The sequence below is a fragment of the Pyrgilauda ruficollis genome, unplaced genomic scaffold, assembly GCF_017590135.1.
Source record: "Pyrgilauda ruficollis isolate IOZ18807 unplaced genomic scaffold, ASM1759013v1 scaffold14, whole genome shotgun sequence".
Taxonomy (NCBI): Eukaryota; Metazoa; Chordata; class Aves; order Passeriformes; family Passeridae; genus Pyrgilauda; species Pyrgilauda ruficollis.
This window is the reverse complement of record NW_024512543.1, coordinates 1605746-1631893: the sequence shown is the minus strand read 5'-3', so window position 1 is coordinate 1631893 and position 26148 is coordinate 1605746. Positions and strand designations below refer to the sequence as shown.

Below are 26148 nucleotides of genomic sequence, written 5' to 3'. Positions count from 1 at the left end.
GGGGGTTTTGTGTTTAAATTGTATTTTATCATTAGGGTGTTAAAAGCATCCTCTTCATGCACAGACAGAAGTGAAAACATAACTGACAAAAGCATCTTCTAAATGTGTTGTGAATGACATCTTCATTGGGCTTACAGCAGTGGTATCCAAGCTCATTTAGAAGAAAAAACAGACAACAGAAAAATAAACATTTTTCAAATTATGTTCAGTATATACTACTAAAGAATTTTCCTATGATAAAGTTGTCTCTTAAAAATAGAGAATTGGCAAATACATATTTTGATAAATTCAGGAACATTTTTCTTAACATATTAGAGCATGGAAAAATACAGTAGTGGTTATTCAGAGGTTTACTATGAAGTAGTTTTGAGGTTGCATCACATGTGCAGATATTCCATTTATCCTGTCAGTCTGCAGTTTAAGTGTGTAGATAAGCTTCTATATACTTTGGAAACAATTGGCAAGATTGCTGAGATCACTTTAGTTTTTTGTGCATTAAACTATTGCTATTATAAAATGTGAAGAAAAAATGTTTAATTCTCCTTATGCATTTAACAAAATCTATGTCTCACAAACAACTTTTCTTGTTTATTTCCAGGGAAGGTCTGATTAGCAGGGATGAAATAACAGCTTACTTTATGAGGGCTAGCTCAATCTATTCCAAATTAGGACTTGGTTTTGCTCACAACTTCCAAGAGACCACTTACTTAAGGCCCACTTTCTGCGACAACTGTGCTGGATTTGTAAGCTTACTTTTTAGTAAATTATGTTAACTTTCTTTGGAATTATGCCTTTATTATCTCATAATTGCCTTGTGTCATATACAGAAATGGATCTATATAAAACATCAGTGAACACCAGACTTCTTTCTCTGTAGATGTTTAAGGTACCCTTTACTCCTCTCTTGGCAGTGCCAATATGTTTAAACATGGTTCATACCTTGTGGGGATTGGTTATGTCACCAAACCTGTCTCAGGCAAGACTTCCAAATGCAGAGCCTTCCACTCCTTGGAGCTGCTAGAATTCATGTCCTGATACAGACATGACTTGCCTCTCCTGTGGCACAGAAGGTTTCATAAAACTGTTGTAACAGAGATTGGTAGGATCTTACAAATCTGCCGTTCAGGTGAGATCAGACAAGGGTGCTGAGACAGCAGAATTCTCCATCTACTCCAGCTCCACAGCGTCTCGAGGAACTGCCAGATCTGCTGATGTATTCACTAGACTAGTTCAAGATATTTTGTTTGTCATTGAGACACATAAAATATTATATTTACCTTATGCTAAAGCAGTAAATAGATCTATTTTGACGTTATGATTAGAAGTGTAGGAAAACAAGATATTCTGCAAGTGCTCAGAACTTAGAAAAGAGTGGAGCTTTTAGTGTATTTTTTATCTGGGGGTATCAAACATGCAGAAGAATATATTAATACATAGGCTTTTTGTTTGTTTGAATTTCAGCTATGGGGAGTCATTAAACAAGGATACAGATGCAAAGGTAAAGTACTTTATACTTAGTTAATTTTAATCCATAATTGATAGGGAATGACAAAAACCTGTGATCCTCCTGAGATCCAGGGCTATATCTATGGACCCATTTAATCTGACCTCCCATGGAGGACAGGACTGATTCAAGAATAGTATGACAGAAGAAATGCAGAGATGAAGGAACTTGTAATTGACAGCTCTAATGCTTTGCAAGACATGACTGAATTCAGAGGGTTTGGGAACAGACCTTTGGACACAAACATCACCACTCTGTGAATATTGTGCAGCACATTCCTAACATTTATTTTGCAGTTTTCTTCCTCATACAGGTACCAGCTTTCTCTGCAGCTGCTACAGTCAGAGCACTTTTGTGACTGAATGATGCCATTATGTACTTTCATAATGAAAAGGAGTTTTAGGCATGTATAGCAAAGGGATGTTGTATTACAGATGTATGTTGTTACAGGTAATGCACAGAGAGAACACCAGGCTGCTTGCTTCCCAGGAGGACAGTGTGTCAGAGCTACCTTAGGTGCTACACCAGAGCCACTGAATCATGTAAATGTTGTCTTGTTTACAGACTGTGGGATGAACTGTCACAAGCAATGCAAAGACCTGGTTGTGATAGAGTGCAAGAAAAGACCCAAAACTTCAGTTGCAGACAGCAGCCCAACATCTGTGCTTGCTTCAAGCCTCTGCCCAGTAGGAGTTAAAGAACAATTCCATGGTGAGAAAAGACCAAAATATGTAGATAATCTTTCCTTTCTTTGCTCCTTTTTCTTTTAAACCTGTTGTACACCATCCTTTTAGGTTTTGTGAGTTAACTGCAGTGTTTTATCTCCATAGAAAGTAGAAACAGGTGTATATTAGCTTATATCAAGTAACACCATTCCTGCTCTAGACTAAGGCTGGACTCCCTTTCCACATCTCTTGTCACACTACACAATGTATGGTGCACAAATTCCACCAAATAACGAATAAATCTTCTGCCAGGCTCCCATGAGAACTAGATGCCATGTGACATGAAGAGCTAACTGGCTTCCTTAACTCTCTCACCTTGTGACAAGCAAGTCTTGATTTTTAGCAAGGTGTAACATTGACTACTGCACTGTTACAATTCTGACTGAAATTGTAATGTGGAGTTTATAAAGCCAGTTTTCCTATGTATCTGTGTGCTAGGAAGACCAACAGCTAATTGTCTTCATTTTTTCCACTTCAGTAGCTGAATCTCTAACTCCTGTCCATCTGCCCATCTTCCGCAGAATTGGAAATGAAAAATCTACACCTCTCTGTTCTTTTCTCCTTATATCAAACAAACTGTATAACATTTTCTTACTGTGTATTACTGTGCAGGCTTCCAAAGAAGGAATGTTGTCCTTGAAAAGCACCAGGCTACTTCTGTTTCTATTTTGATTTTGATGTTCCAACTCTTTGCATATTCACTCTCTTTGAATTTCTTTCCTGCTCTTTGCCTGTATTTAATGTTCTTCAAATCTGCTTCCTGCCACTTTGATTATCAATCTTTTGTGTTATATTTAAGACTCATACTGCTGGATTCCACCCTAGGCTTTCTGTTAGCACATCTGTAGAGCTCAGTGCAGCCCATTTCTCTTGATACTATGTGCATCTCTGTGATTGTGTCTGAAATGACTGCAGCACTACGTAATAACCACCTCTTACCCATATCAAAGTTTTTCACAAGCTGACCTTGATGCCACACCTGTTTTCTTCTTACTGATCCATATCTGTGTTACTGAGACAGGGCTAAGAGTTGTTTCATGGGACAAAACATTGAGAAACTTCTAAAGACACCTGTTTTGGAGAGCAATGAATGTAAAATCAGTAAGGAATAAATGCTTTATTTATTAAAATCATGTTTAATTACCATGCCTCCTGTTTCTCCTTTTCTGGGAGAAGATTTTGCCTTAATTGACCATATATATTTTAAAGGACAAGAAGAAGGATCATTCACCTTTCCTAATGGAGAAGTAGTGGAGCACAGTGAAGACAGCAAGGATCGAACCATTATGCTCATGGGCTCCTCAGCTCAGAAAATCTCAGTGAGACTGAAACCAGCTGTGATTCATAAAAGTACACAGACTGATCCTGTACTGCTGGCTGGTGATGTATCTCGTAAGCGGAGAGAGAAGAAAGAACACAGGATGCCAGAAAATCCTTATCTCCAGGCAGCTCCAGCATCCACATTTCCAAGCCCAATTCTAGGCCGCAGAAAGGCATTTGTTAAATGGGAAAACAAGGACTCCAGCCAGAAAATGAAGGAGGAGCATCACAGCTGTAAACCCTCATACCAGGAACTTGAGCAGGTACATACATGATGGAACAAATTCTGTTTTACACAACAGTATGGTCAAGTGGTTGATGTGTGGGGAGTGGCTGGATAGAAAGGTGTCACTTTACTCCAGTGTAATTAATTCCCAATTTAATTGCATCTAAACAATCCATGAATGGCATCATAAAGTCTTAGCCACTTTAACTTCCAGCAATACTTCATTTAAATGATAAATTTTAGTTCTAGTATAGGGCTTTGAAGCCGTTGTTATGCTCACAGTGATCCCTGTGTGTTCTAGAATGTGAACATAATCCAATCACTCAGGACAGAATGTTACTTCATAAAATTAGGAACATAGTTATGAATTTCTTCCTGATTTTGGTGGCCTCTGCTACCCCAAATGACAGGATATATGGGGCTGAGAGGGTAGGGAGCTCTGCTTTTGTTCAACTGACGAGTGTAAGGACCACCAAGAAATATTACTGTGAACAGACATGATGCTTCTTGCTAGATTTCACCTGCATCTGCCCTGTTGTGTCTCAGCTTACTCTAAAGTGTAAGCTGAGTTATCCATGACACTGTGTCACCTCAAACATGGCCCAAATTCAGGTTTGTACAAACACCTCTCCAGACAGGTTAGAGACTATTATAATTCCAAAGGAGCAAATAATGGATGGATCCAGCTATAATTAAGAGGAACAAAGACTTATTTTCATACTTTTTACTCAATATTTATCACTATTCTGTGATGATTAGACCACACTGTCTAATCTTTCAATGATGACTCTAACTTTCAAAATATCCCTTGGTGCTGATAAAGTGAACTCACGTTTTATCAAAGATGAGTGGTTTATTAAGACAAAGATTAAGACAATCTTCCAGTACAAACCACTTCCCTTTCAATCAGCAGTATATTCAATACAACAAGGATGTGAAGCATGGATGGAACTTGTAAAAAAGCATTCTTTAAAATGTCCCATTCATGTAAGCCCTGTAATTTACACTTGCCCTTTCTCCCTCCTGACCTCAACTACTAAACAGCAGATGATGTTATGAATGAATGGTTTCTGGTACATCAATTTCTGCAGCAGTAGAGTGGTAAAGTCTGACCTGTGTTGTTGTTTCCTCAGACTGCTGTTGTTATGAGAGGTGCAGTGGGGGGTGGATAAGTGCAGGTTGTGGACATGACTCAGATACCAGCTGGTGGAAAGTTGCCAGAGCATACACAAAGGGTAGAGCAGGGACTGTGGAAATACTCAGATAAGTTACTGGTTCTTTTGAGAGCTACACAAATTTATTTTTATGGCAGTCAACCTAAATATACAGCCAGACAGTCCTCAAAAAATTGCACTATAAAATACAATTATATATTTTTTTTTTTCTTGTTTGTTTAGGAAAGGAATATTCTAAAGGCAGACAATGAAGGTTTAAAGATCCAGCTGGAACAGGCACACAAAACAATTGAATCTCTCACAATCCAGAAAAGAAACCATGTAGTTGACAGTCTACAACACAGAGACTGCTCCTAGCAGATGAGAGGAAAATCTCCTATGGAATGGAAGAATGTAAGACTGAAAGAGGGGCTGTGATAAAGCTGCTTACCAAGTGAAATGGAGAGAGAATCTGAAGGATATCAAGCAGAAATGTTCCCTTTACTCAACACATTTCACTTTTAAACATGCACTCCCAAATGTATAAAATAATTTTGACCTTGTAAGGTAATTCAGCATTATCTGTGCAATGGAAGATAGTATCTTCTGGGTTTGCTTTTAAAAGGAGTGAGAGTGTTGCTGAAGTCTCTGTTCATGTTGAAGACCATATTGATTTTCCAGTGACTTACCTGGCTGCCAGCGGCATGCCTTACTGTACAAATGTTCTGACAATGTAGATATTCATAAGACTGGGTCACCTCAAATTTGGCCCAACTCAGTTTTATAGAAACATGTGTGATAAAGCTGAGTAAATTAAAACTGTAGAAAACCTATATTAAGAAAAATAATTCATTCTTGGAGCTGCAACCAATTAAAAACATGAAGTGAATGGTCACATTTAACTCCAAAAATTTAACAAGAAAATTAAAGTAGCCAAGCTAATGATATTTGATTGATCCATACACTTTAAGATAAACTGACAAATTTTTAAAACATCTTTCAGAGCTTTAGAAGTTCTGCTGCTCAAACACTTACCTTTATTAAAGTAACAGAAGTGAGACTATAGAGGCTTGACATTGAATACTGCTTCCATGCCATGACTTGGAAGATTTAATTCCTCTTACTTGGCTTAAGGAGTAACTTGTTGTCCACATACAGTAGATATGGGACAAGGTTGATTATATTTCTCTCACGTCAAAGTAGATTGTTGCCATTGTTGAGCAGAATCTGTAGAGCCATATTATGAGAGAAACTGGACAGCAAGCCCTGTGCAATAGCTACTGTATTTCAGAGCTCCTAACAAGATTTCTCCATTTTCTCTCTCCTAGATTTCACATGCACTTTACATTAAGTCAAGATGAGTGTGCTCCTATGTCTGTAAATTTTGTATAGTAAAAGGTGCGAGGGAGGTAACTTAAAGACACAAAGTGTATATATTGTTAAGAGAAAATAGTCTTTCAAGTTACTGATAAATCTACTTGTCAAAATAGCCAATTAGAAAATTCCATTTGCATTCCAAGAGATCTGTACACTTACAGCTGTGTATTTGTCATCACACATACAAACACCATAAAAAAAGTCCATGTAATGCTCAACACTTCTAAGTTACCAGTTCCATTATAGATTGAAATTTAGTCAGTGACAATAGCATCTGTGCTTTGTGTTCAAAGTGGCATAAATATACATTCCATCCACAATTTAGTCATTATCAAGTATATGAATGCTTTATTTATAAAATTAATTTGAAAGTACTTGCCAGTTTAGTGATTCAAAATTGCTTGGAAATTGGATTGTGCTTGCAATGCCATGTATAAGTAAAAACAAATGGAGGGAAGGAGTAGTAGTAGTAGTGGATTTTCTGTAACATTTCTGTAAATAACTGAAATGCATAGGAAAAAAACAGCTCTGTGCAGCTTTTTAAACTCATACACTAAACCTGAATTATTAACAAGTAAGGTGGAATTGCACTTTGGTCAGTGAAGCAATCAGAATGGCTGTCAGTTCACATCTGCACCCTTGGTTTGCCCATTTTCTGTGAGCTTCTTGATTTTGTCCTCTCTTCAGGGAACTACAGCAAGGTATATTTCTAAAAGGCATTTAACAAATAAAAGTCTGTTTCTACAACTATTAAGCAAGATAAAAAGTTGAATATATTTTCACTTATTTAAAAAATGCCCCAGAGGAGCAGCTAAGACACAGAAATCTTGTTGTACAGCCGAGTGCTCACTGGTGGTCTAAACTCTGGATTTGAATTTGTGTATATACATATACTTTGTCTATGATGGAATGTGGCGATCATGAACAAAACCTTGTAGTTTAAAGGAAAATGCCCTACTATCAGCAGCTGGCCCAAAGGCTACTGTATAACTAGGTACTTAATACTCCAGACTGAGTTATGACCACAGGTTTGTACAGTACTAAGCGCTAACTTAATGTTTCTCTGTAAAGTTTGCTTGTTCAATCTGAGATTTAAAAGGGATCTGTATGCAGGAATGTCTTGCAGAACAAGTGTGCAGTGCTTCATGTGTGCTAAAAACTTCCTGCTTCAAAGAAGTCAGCTGATACCTGGATAACTTCGGAGCTTTGTAAGTACCTTCAGGTTCTCTGTTTGCCCAAAGCCCGTAACAGTTATCTCCTTCTTCCCTCATTTTTTTGTTTTTCTGTTTCCCCCTCTTTCTCTGAAGTGCTCTTAGTCCCTTCTTTTCTTTTGGGATGTCCTTTTTCCTGCATGAAAGACTTAACAGCAGAACCTGACTACAGGGAAACTGTTAAAAATGACAATGCTGCCCAGAAAAAAAAAAAAATCACTTGCCTTTGTGTTAATCTTCAAGCTGCTTTATGTTAGGAAAAAGGGACACAATTAAAAGCACTGTTTAGAAGTCATGTTATCAAACAGTGATACTGAAATTTATCTTGTCATGGCTAAGTCAAATGAAAACACTCTTCCTTCTCTAGGTCCAGCTCTACTTACAAAAAGGCAGAGAGAACAAGCACCATTCCTCATTCATTTTTTAAGCGTGAATTCTGATTGTGTAAAGATAAAAGTAAATAGATTGAGTAGTATCATAATTAACAAGGCAGGGCTACAGTTTATATTCAGGTTAAATACAATTGCTTTTAGATTAGCTCATATGTTTTGGAAATACGGTTTTGTTCTAGCAGCATCTGTTAGTTTGTTGTAACTGATCTCTATGGCAACTTCAAGTTTAATGCTGTCTGAGAAGTTTGAAAAATGTACAGATTGTAAATATTTTATATAAATTGTTAAGATTTTGGTTTAATATTTATAATAGAAAAATATTAAAATTGCATTTCATGCTGCCTCTGATTTTGTATCTCAGAGAAGTCTATACAAACTATACTCATCTTCCTTGACTGTTACCTGAGACCCTTCTGCAGCATTTACCTAGTACCAGTGTCTCAGACCAGCTTCACCTTCTCTGAGCCTTGGAATGGTGCCTGGGAAAACTCAGGAAGCTAGGTATTTGCAGATTATTTGTTTGGTATTCTAGTGGCTGACATAGTAAAAACACTGTGTTGTTACTCACTATTCCAAGTACTACAAAGCACCCATCTTTAGTATCATATTCTCTCACTTTTGTTAAGAATGCTAGTTTTGATAAGATTTCACAGCACAGTAGCCAAGTTTAAGTAAAGCTTCTGTTGTGTCTGCTAATGCTGCCTGTTGCACAGGCAGAACTGTAGCACTCTGAAGACCTGCTATTTACCTTACAGTAAACTTCAAACTACCACAGCCTAAACTGGTTTTCTGTTGCACAGGCAGAACTGTAGCACTCTGAAGACCTGCTATTTACCTTAAACTTCAAACTATCACAGCCTAAACTGGTTTTTATATGGGGAAATGGGCATCCATTCAGTTATCTTCAATCATGTCAGGGAAGACAAGAAGAGGTGAAACTCCTATTTGTATGGCAAATCTGCTCTACAGTCTTAGGCAAAACAAGTTGTGGGGTTTTTTTCATAATTATCTCAAGTAATAAAACTTGAGAAGTAATTGGAGGATATTTCTTTAGTTTACAAAAAGACAAAAGCAGTGATCATATAGATCACTATGCTTTTACATTTTTTTTTGAGTAAGATAAAATGTAACTGAGATTCTTTAGTAATCCCAGACAAAATCCCAGACTTGTGACATACCTTGCCTGTTAAAACTTTTCTATAAAGTTATCATCTATTGCCTTCTCCATTTTGGTCAAAATACATGTTATTTCCATTACCATAAAAAGTAAGTTTCACCATTATTGTAAATCACCAGCAAGAATTCTTTCTTACAAACAAAGGAGGAACATATGATAGTGGATCCAAATCACAATACACACAGATGATGCAAATAATTTTAAATACAGTACTTTATTCCTCAGTGTTTACAGCTGTTGACAAAAGCGTCTCTCAATTCCTGAAAAAAATCTCCAACCTTTTTTTTTCAGATCTTCAACAAACAAAACCATATTAACTTAGGTATTCATTAAATGCAAATAAACACAAAAATGTTCACAAACATATATATGAAAATCTTTTACTTACAACAGTATTTTTGAAAATATGTTTTTTTTTCAAGACAAAACTTGAGGTTTAAATCAATTACTTTCATGGTGTTATTGCATTGTTTGAGAAATTAAAGCATACATCCTGACAAAAGGACAGCAAAGGATACCTCCGTGAAATATGGTGGTGCTTACTTTATTTTTTAACGACTGGCTTCAGATTTTGAAGTTATTTAAGAAAGATTGAAACGGCCAGATTAAAAAAGAAAATCTCCAGCCTATTTGGATTTCCATATTTTACATGGTCTACATACACCTGACTGAAATAGGATACTGAAATAATTTAACTGTTAGAATTGAAGTGGGCATGTACCTGCTTCACTTGATGATTTACTTCATTCAGAACTGTCCTGCCTACTAACAAACAGGAGGGACTGATGAGTGTAAAAACACCAAGGCACATCACATCTGCAGTTACAACAATGCAACTAAACTGCTGCAATCTTGCATCCTAAGACTTATGAAACCTTTCAGCATAGATATGTTGTTTCTTTTTCCGGTGTAGTTCCTTGATGAAGCCACATGCTTGACTGCTGATTATTTGTAGCAAAAAGAAACACTGGGATCAGCAAACAGAATTTTAATGTAATCTTAAGGCTTTGGTTGTTGAAAAGCTGCTCTCTATTCCTTTGCTGACCAATACTTTGCTCCAAGGGCAGCAGTCTCAATTGGTATGTCATTGGTCTGGGAGCTATTCCAGAGCATTAGGCAAAAACCAAGCTCAGAATCAAGAGAACCAGTACTGTGCTCCAACGTGACCCATGAGGTGTCTCTCCATAATGACTGCAGAGGCTGCCAAGAGCTTAGGCCAGTAAGAAGCACAGAAAAATTTGGCAAAGGAGCTACAGTGCCAGCAGTTGGGTGACATTAAACCATTATTGCAAAAGTTCACATCCCAGCTAACATGTTCTAGGCAAGCAAAACTTCTGCTTCTTTTTATCAGGCACCTGCTGCGACCCTAAAGCCTGGGTAAAGCCATATATATCATACATTAGAAGCAGCATTCTCAAGCAAAGTGATGAGAGAGGAAATAACAGAAGAAAAGCTTTTGAAAGACAGTAATTAGATTTGCAACAGAACTTTATATTCATGCATGAAGTTGCCAATGAAACAGGGCATGATATGTGTGTTAAGAAAAAAAAAAATCTTTAAAGCATACCAATGGACACCAGTAGGAAATTTGTGCAGAAAGAGCTTGTAACTGAGAAACATTAAAATCAAATCCTAAAGTTGAACATGGAGTTACGCCTACAGTTACAAGTGCTTCAAGCCTGCTGTGCTATTTAATCATCAGATGCCTTCCTGAATCTCTCCGTAGTGACCTGACCCTGATAAATGCTGTCATGAGAACATATTCAGGCAGCATCCCCTTCCGACCTCTGTTCTCAGGAGCGGCCTCACAACATGGCAGATCTAAAAGATACTGGGCAGCAGAAACTGACTTCTCTAAGTGACAGTGCTAAATTTAATTCCTGTCTACATATATTTACAGGCATGATGGTGTGTCAGCTAACTCCTTCTAGACTAACAGTGTGTGTGAGGGAGAAGGCAACCATACCATGTCAAGACAGGGCTTCTTTTAGGTTGGCAGAGAGAGAAATCACTGACAGAAGGCAACTGCTACATGAGGTATCTTGTTACTAATCAGACAGGTTGTGATTCCCAAACAGAGCAGGCAAGGGAGAAGAGAATAATTTAAAAAAACAAGGGGAAAGAAAAAAAGGGGAGAAGAAATGTCATGTTCTTTCTTATAAAGCTCAGCTTATTCCAACTTTGTCTCAAAGCTGATACACAAGGATACATACATGAATTCACACCAGACATGATGGCTGCAAGTTTTCTGCCCAATCTGATTTTAAATTTTTTTTTATGAAACAACCACAATGGAAAACAGGTAAAATGAAAATAAGACACTATCAAAACTCACTATGATGAGTTTACAGTACCATTAGTGTGTCTGATACATTATGAACACAAAAAACCAACCTGATTTGATTAATTTATGTAGAGTATTAATTCACAATGTTACTATAATGTGAAGTTCTGCAAGAATAATCAAATCTAATTGAGTAATTTTCACCAAAGCCTTAAGGATTTTAACATTTGAAATAAAATTCTTTTACATTAATGAATTCATGAATTCATTTTCATGAAAACTATGAATGAAGAACAATGACATGAAGAGAACAAGCCTGAAAGCAGCATTCATGAGTCTTTTAGAAGTGGTTTCATCCAGTTCTTAGGCCTACTTTGTTTTTTCTACACAACATTTTGGAGCAGGAGAGTAGACATGCAACATGCAATAATCAGAGAGGTCTGACCATTAATATATTTTTGTTTGTTTAGAAAGGGTTTTATTCAGTTTTCTGAGACTTATTTTAAATAAAATTACATAATAAAAAACACCATATAAGCAGTATGAAAAACAAGGACTTCAGTCATCGGATTTTAGTATAAAACTTCAGTTAACTAAAAGAACTCAGTGAGAATATCAGTTGGTCTAATGAAATTACTCATATGGTCATACTTAATTCTAACCTAAACCCAAGTCAACATATCTAAATTCCTAGTACCAGTAAACACCACCACTATATTCTGCCAGTTACTCTGTTAAGATTTACAGTACTTTAGTATCTTCGGTATCCTCCCCCTCCCCTTCCACCATACGGATCACCGTAGCCTCCCCTGCCACCATAACCTCCCCTGCCACCTTGGAAGCCACCTCCACCTTGGAAGCCACCTCCCAGTTACCCCTTCCACCACCACCGCCCCCCCAGCCACCTCTTCCACCACCTTCTTGTCTTTTTTGCCATGGAGGCATTTCAGGAGGAGGTGGTTCAATCTCTGTTGGTCTGCCTCCACGGTCAGGGACTCTCCCCATCAGAACCTGTATGGAAAAAAAGGTCATTTTCAGAGTCCTCTCAAAAAAAAAACAAACCCACCTTTCTCTGAAATCCTATAATAATTAAGAAATTTCAGAGTGTTAAGGATCAAAACATATTAAAGTATCTAAATCAGGTAAAAAACATTAGAAAAACCTGTAAACGCAGGATCAATGAAATCAGGTTTAGTCACCACTTGAATGGTGAAACTCACGTCACTATTTACAAGCTTCAGCTTTTATCACATAAAAGAGAGCAGCACTAAGTCAATTCATTACTGCAGCCAAACCAGGTAATTTTACTTTGCAGCAAAATGACATTTCTACAGAAACTTTCATGATTTATAACACACCGATGAACTAGAGATGTGGGTTTACAAACCAAACAATAATATCCTGGCAAGGTAGCTCAGGAACTGATACCACAAAAACACTTACAGGCATCCTTGACGTGTGCAGTTCCCCTGAACTCAAGAGGTCATTTACACTCACATTTACACTCCCCACACTTCCCCCCTCATCTACATTACTCTGTTTCATTTCATCCTGTTGCATGACTGACTGTCTAGGAAGATCAAAAAAAGGACTTTCTGCAATGTTTACCAGAATACTGCAAACCTTCCTTTCTTAAATGGAAAAAATGAAATTAAGGTACCAAGCAAAACCAGTGTAATTCATTCCTTTCGAGAGGTCTGCAAATGCCCATGTCCATTTCTCACTGCCAGAAAAGCGTACCTTGTTGATAGCACAGGCAGTCTTCTCCCGTGTTGATCCACTACTGGTTCTTATGATCTTGGACAAGTCCTCGCGAGCAGCAAGAAGGTGAGCCAGTGTAATGGTGGACTTGGGAGACAGCGCGTAGCGCTTGGGCTGGTAGATCCGTGCTATTTCATCTGTTTTTACCTGAAGGATGACAGCAAATACTACTTACTTGCCAGGTAGCAAACACGCCAACAGACTTACTATAAACCATGTGCTGGTCTCAGTAAGTTTCAATCTGAACACAAGGTGAGGTGTAGCTTCTGGAAATACAAACTATATCACAAATCATAGTGCCATTTATCACCAATTCTCTTCCTGTTGGTGGAGATATTATACAGAAAGTGCTGCTGATTATGTTTAATTGATGCTTAGCACCAGTACAAAAGAAACTTCTCTATCCACTGGCATCAGATTCTTTAATGTCTTCCAACATGTCTACAGACTAAAACTTAAGGAGTCCACACTGCTTTCTCAAGAGCTTTACATAACCATATTCAACAGATTGCTTCTGAACATGATGAAAACAGAGCAGCTTCAACATAAAGTAAATCTGTGGAAAAAAACCTGAAAATACATCAATACAGCAAAACAATTTTGCAAGCCACGAAAAAGTGAGACTGAGAAGAGGACAACATTAGATTTTTTCCAAGCATACTTTGATTTCCAAGCATGCTTCATTTATTTTTTCCAAATAAATTCCATTTATTTTTTATTTAGCAGAAAAAAATGAATACTTTCTGGGAAAATCTAGAATGACCTTCAGAGTGAAATAAAACATTTAATATTGGCTAGACCAGACAATTCATGCTGAACCTTCACAAGACTGTTCTGCTACGTAATTACTCCATCATTTGTGAACCCATTTCAGTCTGCAAACTTAGCCCTCTTGGAGGCTGAACAAGTTACAAAAAAACAAACAAAAAAAAAATCCCCAAAAAGCCATACCATCAAAAGCAGAGAAACATATCAATATCTATTTAATGGTGGGGAAAAAAAGGCAAGCTAACAAATTTTAAAGAGACAACCATTTGTCTCTTAGCTTAAAAAAATAAAAATCTCTAAACTACATCAATGTCAGAACATTTTCAATCCCCAAAACCTTCTGAAAGATATTAAGTGATTAACATAATTCTTTCCTTCAAGAGAAATAGGGGAAAAAAAAGATTTAAAACAGTATGTTATTTTGAGTTAGTATGTAACCTGGTTATTTCTGTAACTGCATATATTTCACATCAACAGTCTTTATAGGACAGGAAAGCAAATAATCTGACTACTTTATCATCAAAAACCTCTTTAAACTATTGTTCTATTTCAAAAGGGCATTCATTATTTTTATGGAACAATAGCAAGTGACAAAGTTTTAGTCTGCTTAAGTTAGTCATCAGTCACATCAACTACATTTTAGAAGTATACTTTAAATTTGAAGATACATAATTGTATTGGTACAGCTGTAAGGAAGTTATACAAGTAGGGACATCTCCTGGCTTCTCCGAGCTAAACACCTCCCATTTCCTTTCTTGCAGGATAAAAGCATTCACAACCCCTTCAGAAATTAAACAGTGAGCTACTCCAAAGCAGCACAGCAGCACCAAGACTCGTGTTCCAGTGATACTTAGTGAGCTTCATGCAGATGATTCTGCATGTGCCAATGACAAATTGTGATGTCACGAAGACTTGTAACAATCCATACTTCCAGTAAGCTTTCCAAGTGTTAAGATTTATTCATCCTAAGTTTTCTAAAGAAACCTTTGGAAGGAAAGCTGATTTTGTCCCTAATGAACAAAAACATCTGCCTCCAGCTTCTCACATGTGTCTTCATCAAATTACAAACTTTGTGTTTCTTATCTCCCTACTCTTTGGGATACAAACAAGATATATTTCCAGCTCGGAAATATCATGACTATTTTTTAATATACAGAGTTCTAGGAAACAGCACAAATGAAATTATCACAATTAAAGCAATACCAGCAGAACAAATACAGAGGTGTGCTTTGGAATTGTTAGTGACTGGAAGGATTACAAGCAATTGTGTGATTTCCTCACACAAGCTACTATTCAAATAACCTGTTCAACTGAACAGCTGTTCATCTAGTAGAATCCAAGATAGGGGGCAGTCATTGTAACCTATCAGACTTTATGAATGGTCACTTTTTACACCCAATCTATGTTAAGGCCCAGTATTTGTCTTTAGCATCTGCATGAGGTGCAGAGGTTCCCTCTTAGTTAGTAAACTCATTGGAGGGTGTTAGATACAGAAAACAGGGAAATGGGAACTTTAATTAAAGTGAGAAACCTCAACAAAGGATGCTAGAATTTCTAATTGCGAAGCTATAAACAGTCACAAAGGATGGACTGTGCCATGCCTGGTTAAATCCATCCCCTTCCTCAATACCTAGGATTTAGATATTACAACCTGAGATGAGAACAGGTGGGAAAAAAGGTAACAGTGATGGAAGTGTATTTGTGTATTTACATGGCATGCATATTCTGTAGGAAGACTTGAGGAACAGTAGCAGACTCCCACCTACAGGAAGCAAAAAATACACTGAGTTTACCTTTGCTCTATCAGACCAGCCAAAAGACTGCACAGTCACATCGAGCCTCTTCATCAACATCCGCCGTCGACACTCGTACTCACTGCAAAGAGCATCATTGATCTTTTCCAATCTTTCCTGCAGTGTTACAATAAGAAATTAAAACAGACAAATATATAAAGTTATAGAGGTCAATTCAAACTTAACCCCATCCATAAACTAAGATGTCTATCCCGAGGTGACCACTACAAACTACACAGCATCTATGTAATGCTACAGTAGAATGCCTGTACAAAATGATTTGAAAATGAACAATGGATGAATCAACACAAGGTTTGTTTTGTAATGTCAGTTCTGGAAGAATACCTGATTATCACTGTTCGTATTTGGCAACTGAATTTTAGTATTAATATTCAGCAATAGAACAGTGACTGTAAAAAGGCAAAGTTAAATGAAGCCATATACATTTATTTTGACCATCCTCTTAAATACTGAAAAGAAATGGAGAAACTTTACCACTTGGTCAGAGTTCAGAGGTTTTGTCAGCAGTGATTTCCCCACATGGTTATTTTTAACTTTTGAGAGGATGTCTTTCACCTGAAAAAAACACATACATCTCAGAACACAAATGATATTTAGATTTATTTCAGCAAAATTTGTTACAATCTCATTCTGCTACTTGGAAGATCACACACAGCACGTTTGTTTTAGCAGACTCACGAAACAGATACACATCTTCTAGCTTATGATCCACTATAAAAAGAACTCCTGAGTACTTCTGTAAGATGACCAGCCTCTATACAAAAATATTTTATGGCGCATCACTTGTCCTCCCATTAACAGAACAATAGTTATATAGCAAATTTATCAAATGCATACAGGAAGTAGGACTAGCTAAATTACTCATTTTAGATACTACTAAGTCTTGTAACGTCAACAACTGGAAGTTCGGACTTCTGTTGCCAAATGTTACACTGGGCTACAAAAAAATCTGGTGATGGGTGTTATTAAGAAAGGAAGGAGATATGACAGGCATGCAGTCATTCTTTCTCATTAATTTTATTCTAATCCTATAACTGATTCCAGCTAACGTCATGTTTAAAACTTTTGCATTCACTCCAAATCAAATTTGCTTATACTTCTTCCACTAGTTCTTGCCCTCAATAATTAAGAGATGAAATATGCTCTACCTTCCAAACACCACTGTATTCTCCTCTCTCATTACAAGAAACCTCTACCTCCTCTTCTTGAGTGAACTTCCTTCGGCAAAGCTCTTCTAAAATCATTACCAGGAATGCCCACAACACTTGTACATAGCCTGAACATAATCCAACTGATTTTTCAGCTGGAGTTGACTGCATGAATATTATTGTTCAAGTTTTGTACAGTCTGATGGAGTGAACTACATCTTCATTTGCTTCAGTAAATAACCATGGGGAACCAAGCAAAATGAGTAAAACTAGAATTAATTTTCTTTTGTATGTCCAAGGGAGGATTAAGGTAGTGCATGATCTACAGTAAAACCTGTATCTGGGGACAGCCATTAGATACATTTGCAAGGATTATAAGACTTCATGCGGGCACACAGGCATTTACATTACATTTGTCACAAAGGCATGGTTCAAAGCTCAGTTTTGAGCTTCACATGTTACAGAAATATAATCTCTAATGATTGCTATGAAAAAAATTCCAGAAGTCAAAATTCAAATTCTGGAGCACCTAGTTAATTTTAAAAAGAAATACTTATTAAATCAGCTTTCATATGGCAGGATTTTTATAATTATCTCAATTTTTTTTTTTTTTTTTTGCGTATATAAAGAAAAAAAATCTGGTCTCAAATTTTGTGTGAAAACTAAGGTTTTTGTTCTTTCTTTTTACATCACTGCTGGGCAGCACTCTGGCAGGTTAAAAACACAATATCCCAGAAAAAGGTAAATATATTGTGCAGTGAGCAAATTAAAGGAAAACACTGTTTTGACTCTATCAGAAAAGACAGCCTAGCAGTATCTGAAAAGTGGCAATCTAGTGTAATATTCCCTGTTATTATATTAAATTCATATCAAAAGAGGTTACAATAAGGGGTGAAGTTCAGTTCCATGTACCATACTGATCCCAACACTCTTTCTCTGATAATCCCTGCTTCTCTATAACCTTTTTCTTTACACAAAACACTCCAAAGTAGTCTGTCTTCTGCATGTAGCCAGTTTTTTTAACTGAAGCACATACAGAGTGCCATATTCCACTCCAAAACGCAAATGCACCTAAGCACAAACTATGTTTGAATTTAAATAAATGCTTGAAGATCAAAATCAGAAGTTAATAATCAACAATAGAGTAAGATCAGTATGACAACAAGAGATGAACAGATCAGTCAGTAATTAGTATAGAAGAAGGAATGAATAGCAGATGAATTAACAATTCTATGGGGCAAGAGGTGTCTCTTCATATACCACTGTGGTCAGAAATATTACCTCAAAGTTTGAAAGAAAGAGTCTATCAAAATGAGACCAGCTGCTGAAACAAAAACCAATACAGCAAAATGAAAAGTTCTTAATGTAATTTACAGTTAGATTGTGAAAGCCAGTGATGCTGAATACTACCTAGAGATTAGAATTATTTTAAGTTTGCAGCTGCAAGGACAACTAAGAGGTAAACACAACAATGGGCTCCACATACAAAAGCCACACATTCTGCCATCACAAGTCAATCACTGCTGCATACTCCTAATTTCCATGAACTGAAAAGTGAAAGGACGTTTACAGAGAACAATTAAGGAAGATAATCAATGAAAATCAGAACTAGAAGAAACAAGAGCAGCTAAATGAAACAGTCCTTTACTGACTGAGAAACTACCCCCAAATTTCTGCAATGTTTTCTTTCAAAGTCAGAGAACACCTATATAATTTTTATCCAGCTTTATTAATATTAATTAATATTAATTAATAAAATCCAGCTTAATTAATATTAATATCAATGTTTTCTTTCAAAGTCAGAGAACACCTATATAATTTTCATCCAGCACAGCTTTATTAATAAGTAACAGTTAAGGAGCAATCTCTTCACCGATAACCTGGTCTATACTCATGAACTGGTCTATGTTTTTGACACACTGTGAAGTCATATTCAGATTACTGAATCTCTACTTACTCCTCACTCCCACCAGCAGGGCTCCTGGGGAAATCCTACAGCTATAATGGTGAAGCAAGCTGAGCTGCCTTACAGCTGCAGAATACATTGTCCAGCCATGACTGATGACAGAGGTATGAGCACAGGAACTCTGGCACACAACCGTCTGCCAGAGGACAAGAATACAATGGATGTGAGAACCTATGCTATAACCCGTATTCCCACACATGATAGTTGCCCTGGATTGAGAAGGATATGTAGGAGTTAAAAAAACTCACCACAACTCACTAAGAAGTCTATATACGTAAGTGGCAACAAAACTAAATGCAGTGCCCTGATAAAAGAGCAGTGAAAACATACTCAAAGAAACATAAATTGTAACAGCCAAATCATCCTAAAGTTTTTACACATTCAGGTGTAAAAATAAAACCAAATAATTAAAACTAGATGTAGACAAGTATGTTTGACTATTTGACATACCACGTAATCAAAGACCTTGGTAACACTAAAAACGTATGGGATTGCTTTGGGAGTTCACACAGTCTCTAAATATAAAATGAAAACAAATAAGCCATTGGATCTGCTTGAGACAAAACAACCAAATTCAAATCTGCTGCATAAAAATAAAGAGTTCTTCTATTGTTAACAAATAAAGTGTATCCTTATTGAACATGGCATTTCTCACTTGTTTTGTAATTTTGTACAACTGAAAAAAAAATTTAGCTCCCATTTCATTACCCTGTTCAATGTATTTATTAAATATCCTCATCTTCTGTCAAAACAGAGCAGTAATTTTTACATTTAACACCATTTGGACAGAAAAACATCATGTATGTATGCACCTCCAGAGTTTTCTGAGATTTTGAAAAAACCTGACCTGTGGACAGGTGTCGTATTATTAATTTAAATTTGAGGAAAGAATGTTGCCTTACTTAGTCATAAGGTGTACAGTCATACTGTACAGTTGCATAGAGATCACCCAAAATCTTAAGCATAAAATATTTTTAAGCCTCTCTTTCATATACCTGCAGATAAATTCAGTATTTATCTAACTTTAAATACATTTTTGTTTGACCCTGATGTCTGGTGACAGGACAACTCTTCAGTCTTGTTCCCTGCAGTAACATTAATCCTTACTGTCCAGGCACCATTACATCTGTAAAATTACTACAGATCAACAGTTAAATGAAACGCATTAATTTAAATAATAATAAATTCTAGCATTTCTACCCAAATATTAAAAAAAAAATTCTTCTCACATTTCACTTAAGTATTATGTTAGCTTAATTTTGACTCAGTTTGTTCAGCAGCCCTTTGTAGCTTCTTTTCATTCCACTGATATCTGAAAAGTAGCTGAGTACTTTTAATAATGTGGGCCAAAAAAGTTCAGAAGTCTTCTGAATAATATCACATTAAAAGTTTTTTCAAATAAACAGTACTAGAATGTTACTTTGTAATTAGGTGTGAAATTCACACCATCTTGATTGGAAAACAGCCAGATGTAAGCACTAGTTACAAAGCACAACACTGGCATGAACTTTTCTGAATCTTTCATCAATGTTCATTTAGAATTTATGGAGGTTTTGGCATTAAAATTCAGATTGACTCCTAGATTTCCCCTTTGTATACTTTACAAGGAAACAGCATCTTAAACAACTTAAAAATTACTATTAGTTTTTCAGTGCTGTATAATAAGACACACTTAGTGATAGAAGGCTGTCAATTTATCTCTCATTTTCTTAGGTATATTGATAACCACTACGCCAGGTAATTACAGGAGATGCAAAAGATACTTGCTGTGATTGTACATTCAAAGTTTGAGCTACTATAACACTCATTTTGAATGAAGAAAGCAATCCTGATTTTATAATAAAGTCTTAAATAAACTGCAAAATCACTTAAAACAATAAATGTTCTAATGTTCCATACCAAAATACAGTGTGTGATCTGGCCTTTGGTAGGTTGCTGCTGCACAGCCAAACTATTCTCAGAACTACTCCCACAGCTACTGACAATGCTGAAGATGCTAGACAGAGACAAAGAGTAGACATGTTGAAATGCTGCAGATACATTTGCAGATACACTAAATAAAAATACTAGATCGGTATGTAAGTCTGTATTATGAATAATATAATACTATACATCAACAGTGCAATATTATGCAGAATCTAATTAAATCAAAACCCAAAACATATTTGGAAAAATAAAATATTTAATTTCAAGTGAATTTCTGTGTTCATATTAAAAAAAAGTAACAAAACGGTGCTCTTAAAAAAAATGTTTACAAAGCCAATGAACTTTAATTGGTGGCACCACCGTTCTAAAGCAGCTATACCTATAAGTTTAGGTCTCCAACCCTGTCATCTATCAAACCAACTCCAAACTTCTCCTATATTAAAGCAATGGATGAAGGACAAGTAAACACATTGCAGAAATTCTACAAAATCTCTTGCAAGGTAAGAAAAAATCCTTTGTTCATAAGGGATGAAACACACAGAGAACAGATTACACTATTAATTAGGAGTCACAGAAGATGAATGAACTGGTTTTGTCACCTTTCTACACTCTGAAATGAGTACAAGTGGTATAACCACTGTGGAACTGGCAGACCTGAAAACCACTGGAAAATAGTCCAGGCAGCATTAATTAAAAAAAAAAAAAACAACCAACCAAAACCAAAGATAAAATACTTTTCAGATTCTGCTCATTTGAGTATTTCTGAAAGGGTAACAGTTTATAGAAACTGGGATGGCAACACCATGCACAATTCAAGCCTGTGATGCTGTCTGATAGGAAATGTCAGATTTTGAAAAAGGTGGCAGACACCAGGTGCCCAATAATTCAAAGCAAACGTTCTATATCACTGTGTGTGTGTGAAGGAGCTGGTAGCCCAGGTCTGGTCTTGCAGTACCACAACTGCAGAACTGGAGTCCTGTCCCTACCATGGGATGAAACTAAATCTGCACCAGAGAAGTGAAGCAAGGAATTAAGCAAGGAAGGTCACAGGCCATAGCTGCAGCCTATGAACACACATGGATGTAAACACAGCTATCACTCACACAGGGAGATCAGCACAATCAGGCCACCAGTCATCAGCTGTAACTCTGACACTTTCATTCCCAAAACAGTGCTAGAATTGTTTCTTCATCCCTTCAGAAACATTTACTGAACATAAAGATTTCCTTAGAACTAAAGAGACCAAGCACAGATAGTGTAGGAATAGGCAATTCCACTTGCACCTGGGTGATGCCATTTATAAATGAACCTATTAAAGGTTTTGTCTTGTCACACTGAAGACAGATGTAAGAAAATCATGCAAGTAATAGGCCCTCTCCCCAAAATCTCTGAATGTTCAACTGCCCAATTGTTGATGAGGAAGAATGAAAAAACAAGCACAATCATGTAAAATTATTAAATTTAAAGATTCAGAAGCAGAGGGAGCTTTTATTCTACCCTACAGGGGGGATCAGTCACTCTGTCCCCAAACACTAGAGAGAGATGAAGAGCAAAACTTCTAGCTGTCTGACAGAGAAGATAAATTCCACCTCAAGAGCCTATTTACATTCTGCAGTAAGGAAATCAGATTATGGATCACATCAGTGAAATGAGTTAGAACCTGGAGGGACACAACAGAAACAACTATCTTGCTGACTAAGGTTTAAGTTGCCTTATTCACTGAATAATGGCAATTCAGGCATTTTCATCCTCTTCTGCAACAAATCCACACTTGCAATTAAGAAATTAATAAACTCAAAAGGACTAATCTAAGTTTTGGATATTAAATTTAAATACATTCCAGAAATGACTGCAGGTACATAAATGCACAATCAGTTATTACCCAAAGTTTTCTGCTTGCTACAGCACGTTTGAATGGGTAAGAGGAAAACTTATACCTTAAACTTGCATGGCAAATATGTCTGATCAGGTACATTGCAACCTCAGGGAAATGCTGAAATACTTCACCTCATAACTAAAGCAGTTTAACTTAAAACACTAAGCTGGCTTTCAGAATTAAAACACTTTTGCACTTATCAGATACGGTTTTTGTGGGTGAGACTGCTGGGCCCTTAGCTCTACAATGAATGCTTACAGGGACAGCACTTACAGTTCAGCAAGAGTGAGAAAATGTAAAAGTCCATACCTTTTGTTCCACACTGGTTAACAAGGGAGGAATACCAGAAGATGAGGAGTTTGGCAGACCCAGTGCATCACAAATAGCTTGCACTTCCTGAACAATTTCACTGTGCTTTTCCAAATGAGAGCCTTTAACTTTCTTGCTCTGCAATATCTTTAAAGCCTGAAGTTCTGTACTTAGAAATACTAGAGAGAAAAGCATCATAACAGCAGATTTAGAGACAGTTAAGCATTTCTGCATCCACATTCTCAGTACAGCTACAATATCTTACATTTGCAAGATAACCATGATAAAAGGGAGACTTTCTCAGTTCTCTTCTGAATAGGTCAGTATGCTTCCCATTCTTTACCTCAATTCCCTCTCACCTGACTTCCTAACTTCAGTCTACACACTGCATTTAACTGTTCAACTTCCTTCTGCCACCAGATCCCAAGTTCCCTGGCTAGTTTCATATTATCATACTGGTTCCTGCTGCCACTCCTTTGTCCAAGTCCAACTTACACTTAGACATTGTTTCTCTCAAGTCTGCTTTCAGTACCTTCAGATTGTGCAGCATTTCTGATCAAGCTGCCCTGAAACCTCTCACAAACACAGGAAGCAAGGTCTCAGTCTAGGTGAGCAGGAACAACTGGATCAAGAGAGGGATCAGGAAGCCTCAGTAGGTTGCACCATACTTTTAAAAGAAATTTTAGTTTCTGCTGAACAGCTTCCTAATGGTGCTCTATTTTTCACTTTGCAGAAGCGGGTTGATGCATGCTGAGCTAGTGTGTAACGACTGTACACATCAACTAAAAAACACAAAGAACTCTTCAGTGTAAATTGTTCAGTTATGATAAAGCATGCACATAAAATACTGTATTATAAACGGGAAAAATGATTATTACTCACAAAGGAGTTTAAGACAATCTTCTTTCTCTCTTAATCTGTCTTTGATGTCTCCAGACACCAGTGATGAATACGGACAAGCCATTTCTCTCAGAAAGCCACTAATTTCAAGCTGGAAGCTCTCTATATCTTTCACTCCTATAGAAATAAATGCACAATTAATGGCTTGTTACAGAAACATCAAACTGCAATCTAATTTTTTTTACATACACTTCTATTGCAGATTTCAACAGCCCACCTACCTACCCAGTATTAACCACCTACTACCTCAGTAACATTTTTGTTTAAAAAGTCCTATATACAAGAAGATATGCCTTCTAATAGTATCTTGAACTCATGCTTTGAATGAGGTAATGCTACAGCAGTCTGTGAAGACATGAACAGAAATGACCATCAGTAGGAAGTAAACAGTTTATATCACTATATAGCGTGTCCATGCACCTAATTTTCTGATGAAGAAGTCACAGGAGTCATGAGCCCATTATTTTCAGTGATTGGTTTTAGTTCCACTACTTTTTTGGTAAAAACATAAGTAATATAAAGTCTCATCCAAACTCCAGCCCTCGGGCAGAAACAATCGGGCAGCGCTACCAAGCACTTCAGGTATCCACACACGGTGCTGACCACAACACTGTGCTGGACCAACAGCCAGAACACACCCAGCACTGCAATTCATGCCATCAAAATATGATTACAGGCATCAATGTACTTTTCACATTTATGTATATCTAAAACCATCTCAAATCACCTTCTTTTTTCCTTTTGAAACAGTCTTCAGAACACAAGATCTTAATCTAAGAGCCACATATATAAAAATATCAGCCTGAGCTGGGCTACCTTTCAGCTTACTTGTAAACTTCAACACTGTAATTTCACTATTAGCTGAACAGTATGGCTCTAAATCCACTGAACAAATACTAAATTAACATTGATATACCATCTGTTGCAGTGATGCTTTCTTCCATATTACAAAGTGACTTTATCTGGGAACCCAACCAAATGCAAAGCTCAAAAAATTCTGGTGAAGACAATCCATTTTCTGCTGCTTTTTTAAGGGCCTCTTCCTCCAACAGGGCACCCGTGTACCTGAACAGATGGATAAACATTAGTAATAAGAAGCAAGCATAACATAAAATATACATATTTTCAAATTATTTTACTGTAAGCTGGTTAGTAACTACATTCACTTAAAGGAGTGAATCTTTCTACATTACTTTCATCAAGGAATAATTCAGACTTCTTTTTTTTTAAGCACACCAATGACCAATAGGTCATTTATATGCAAAAGAGTTTGTCAGAAAATATGAGACAGGCACTTTTACATATGTATGTGAAAACACTTTGATCTTTCAGAACACGCCTGAGAACTCAGGTGTTAACTCAAGTGTTTGGTCAAACCGCCTCCTAACAGTAACAACTACCTGCCTGGGAGTACTGGGAATAACGTAACTGAAAACTAAATTTCGCACAGTTTTTGTCCCGTACCATCCGAAGCACACGGCGGGAGGTGGGCAGGCACCACAGAAGGCGCTGCTGCCCCGCCAGCCTCCCGCGGCCGCCCCAGCGCTGACCACGGCCGCGGCAGCCCAGGGAGCGCCCGGGCTCCTCCGCCCTCCCCGCACTACAGCCGGGCCGAGCGCACCGCCCGGGCCGTGACCCCGCTCCCGGCCGAGGCCGGGCCCCGCCGACCNCCCGCTCCATTGCCGACGCCGCGCTCCCGGCGCTCCCGCCTCCGGCGCGGCCTCTTGCCCGCGGCTGCGGCGGCCCGCTCCGGGCCCAGCCGGGCTGCCCGCGGCCCCTCGCCCCTCGCAGGGGGAGCCGCCGCTGCTCCCCGGTTACCCCAAGGCCTCCAGCGCGTCCAAGATGTCGCTCTCCATCCCCGGGCCCGGCGGCAGCTCCCTCATGCCGGCGCCGTGCCGCGCCGCGCGGTGCCCGCCTCAAAGCGGCCCTCCGCAACCGGCGCCCGCCGCCGCGTTCCGCTGCCGCCGCACGGCAGCCCCGGCCGGGGGGCGGCCCCGGGCTGCCCCCGCCCCTCCCTCGGCGGCCACCCCCGCTCCGAGCGGGCGCTGAGCGCCTCGGGGGCGGCCTGCGCCTGTGTCTGGGGGTGACCCTTCCATACAGCCCTGCCTTTCTGCCCGTGCTGGGGGGCGCCCGGGCTCCCTCGCCCTTCCCCGGCGGCGCTCGTCTCCTCCTGGCCCTGCGGCTGTGCTCCGGATTTGGCCCCAAACCCCTGCCCGCTGGCCCCGCTCCACGGGGTACCAGCCGCCTGGAGGAATAGAGGATCGGGAGCGACCGCAGCCACCCTTTGAGGCTCCGGACATGGCTCATGCC

General features: G+C 38.1%; 2 protein-coding genes across 3 annotated transcripts in view; one reads left to right on the top strand and one right to left on the bottom strand.

The window, feature by feature from the left end:
* Positions 1-8233, top strand: part of RASGRP1 (RAS guanyl releasing protein 1) — a 38066-nt gene extending 29833 nt beyond the window's left edge. Inside the window, exons 13-18 of one of the 2 annotated variants that reach the window (XR_005954558.1) lie at positions 599-743; positions 1462-1498; positions 2069-2215; positions 3439-3812; positions 5173-7514; positions 7885-8233. Coding sequence is in view for 1 of the 2 variants with exons in the window: in XM_041460130.1 (XP_041316064.1) it covers positions 599-743; positions 1462-1498; positions 2069-2215; positions 3439-3812; positions 5173-5307 (838 nt within the window). In the remaining variant the exon portion in view is untranslated. Of the gene's footprint in view, positions 1-598; positions 744-1461; positions 1499-2068; positions 2216-3438; positions 3813-5172 lie in introns of both variants that reach the window. The other variant, XM_041460130.1, reaches the window with a different exon arrangement.
* A 1048-nt stretch (positions 8234-9281) lies between these two features.
* Positions 9282-25809, bottom strand: FAM98B (family with sequence similarity 98 member B). The gene is given in 9 exon segments (XM_041460092.1): positions 9282-12240; positions 12243-12381; positions 13111-13278; positions 15693-15809; positions 16188-16268; positions 22939-23117; positions 23821-23955; positions 24755-24903; positions 25657-25809. Coding segments are annotated over 9 exon segments (1152 nt in total). The 5' UTR covers positions 25722-25809; the 3' UTR covers positions 9282-12121.
* Between the last annotated feature and the right edge of the window lie 339 nt (positions 25810-26148).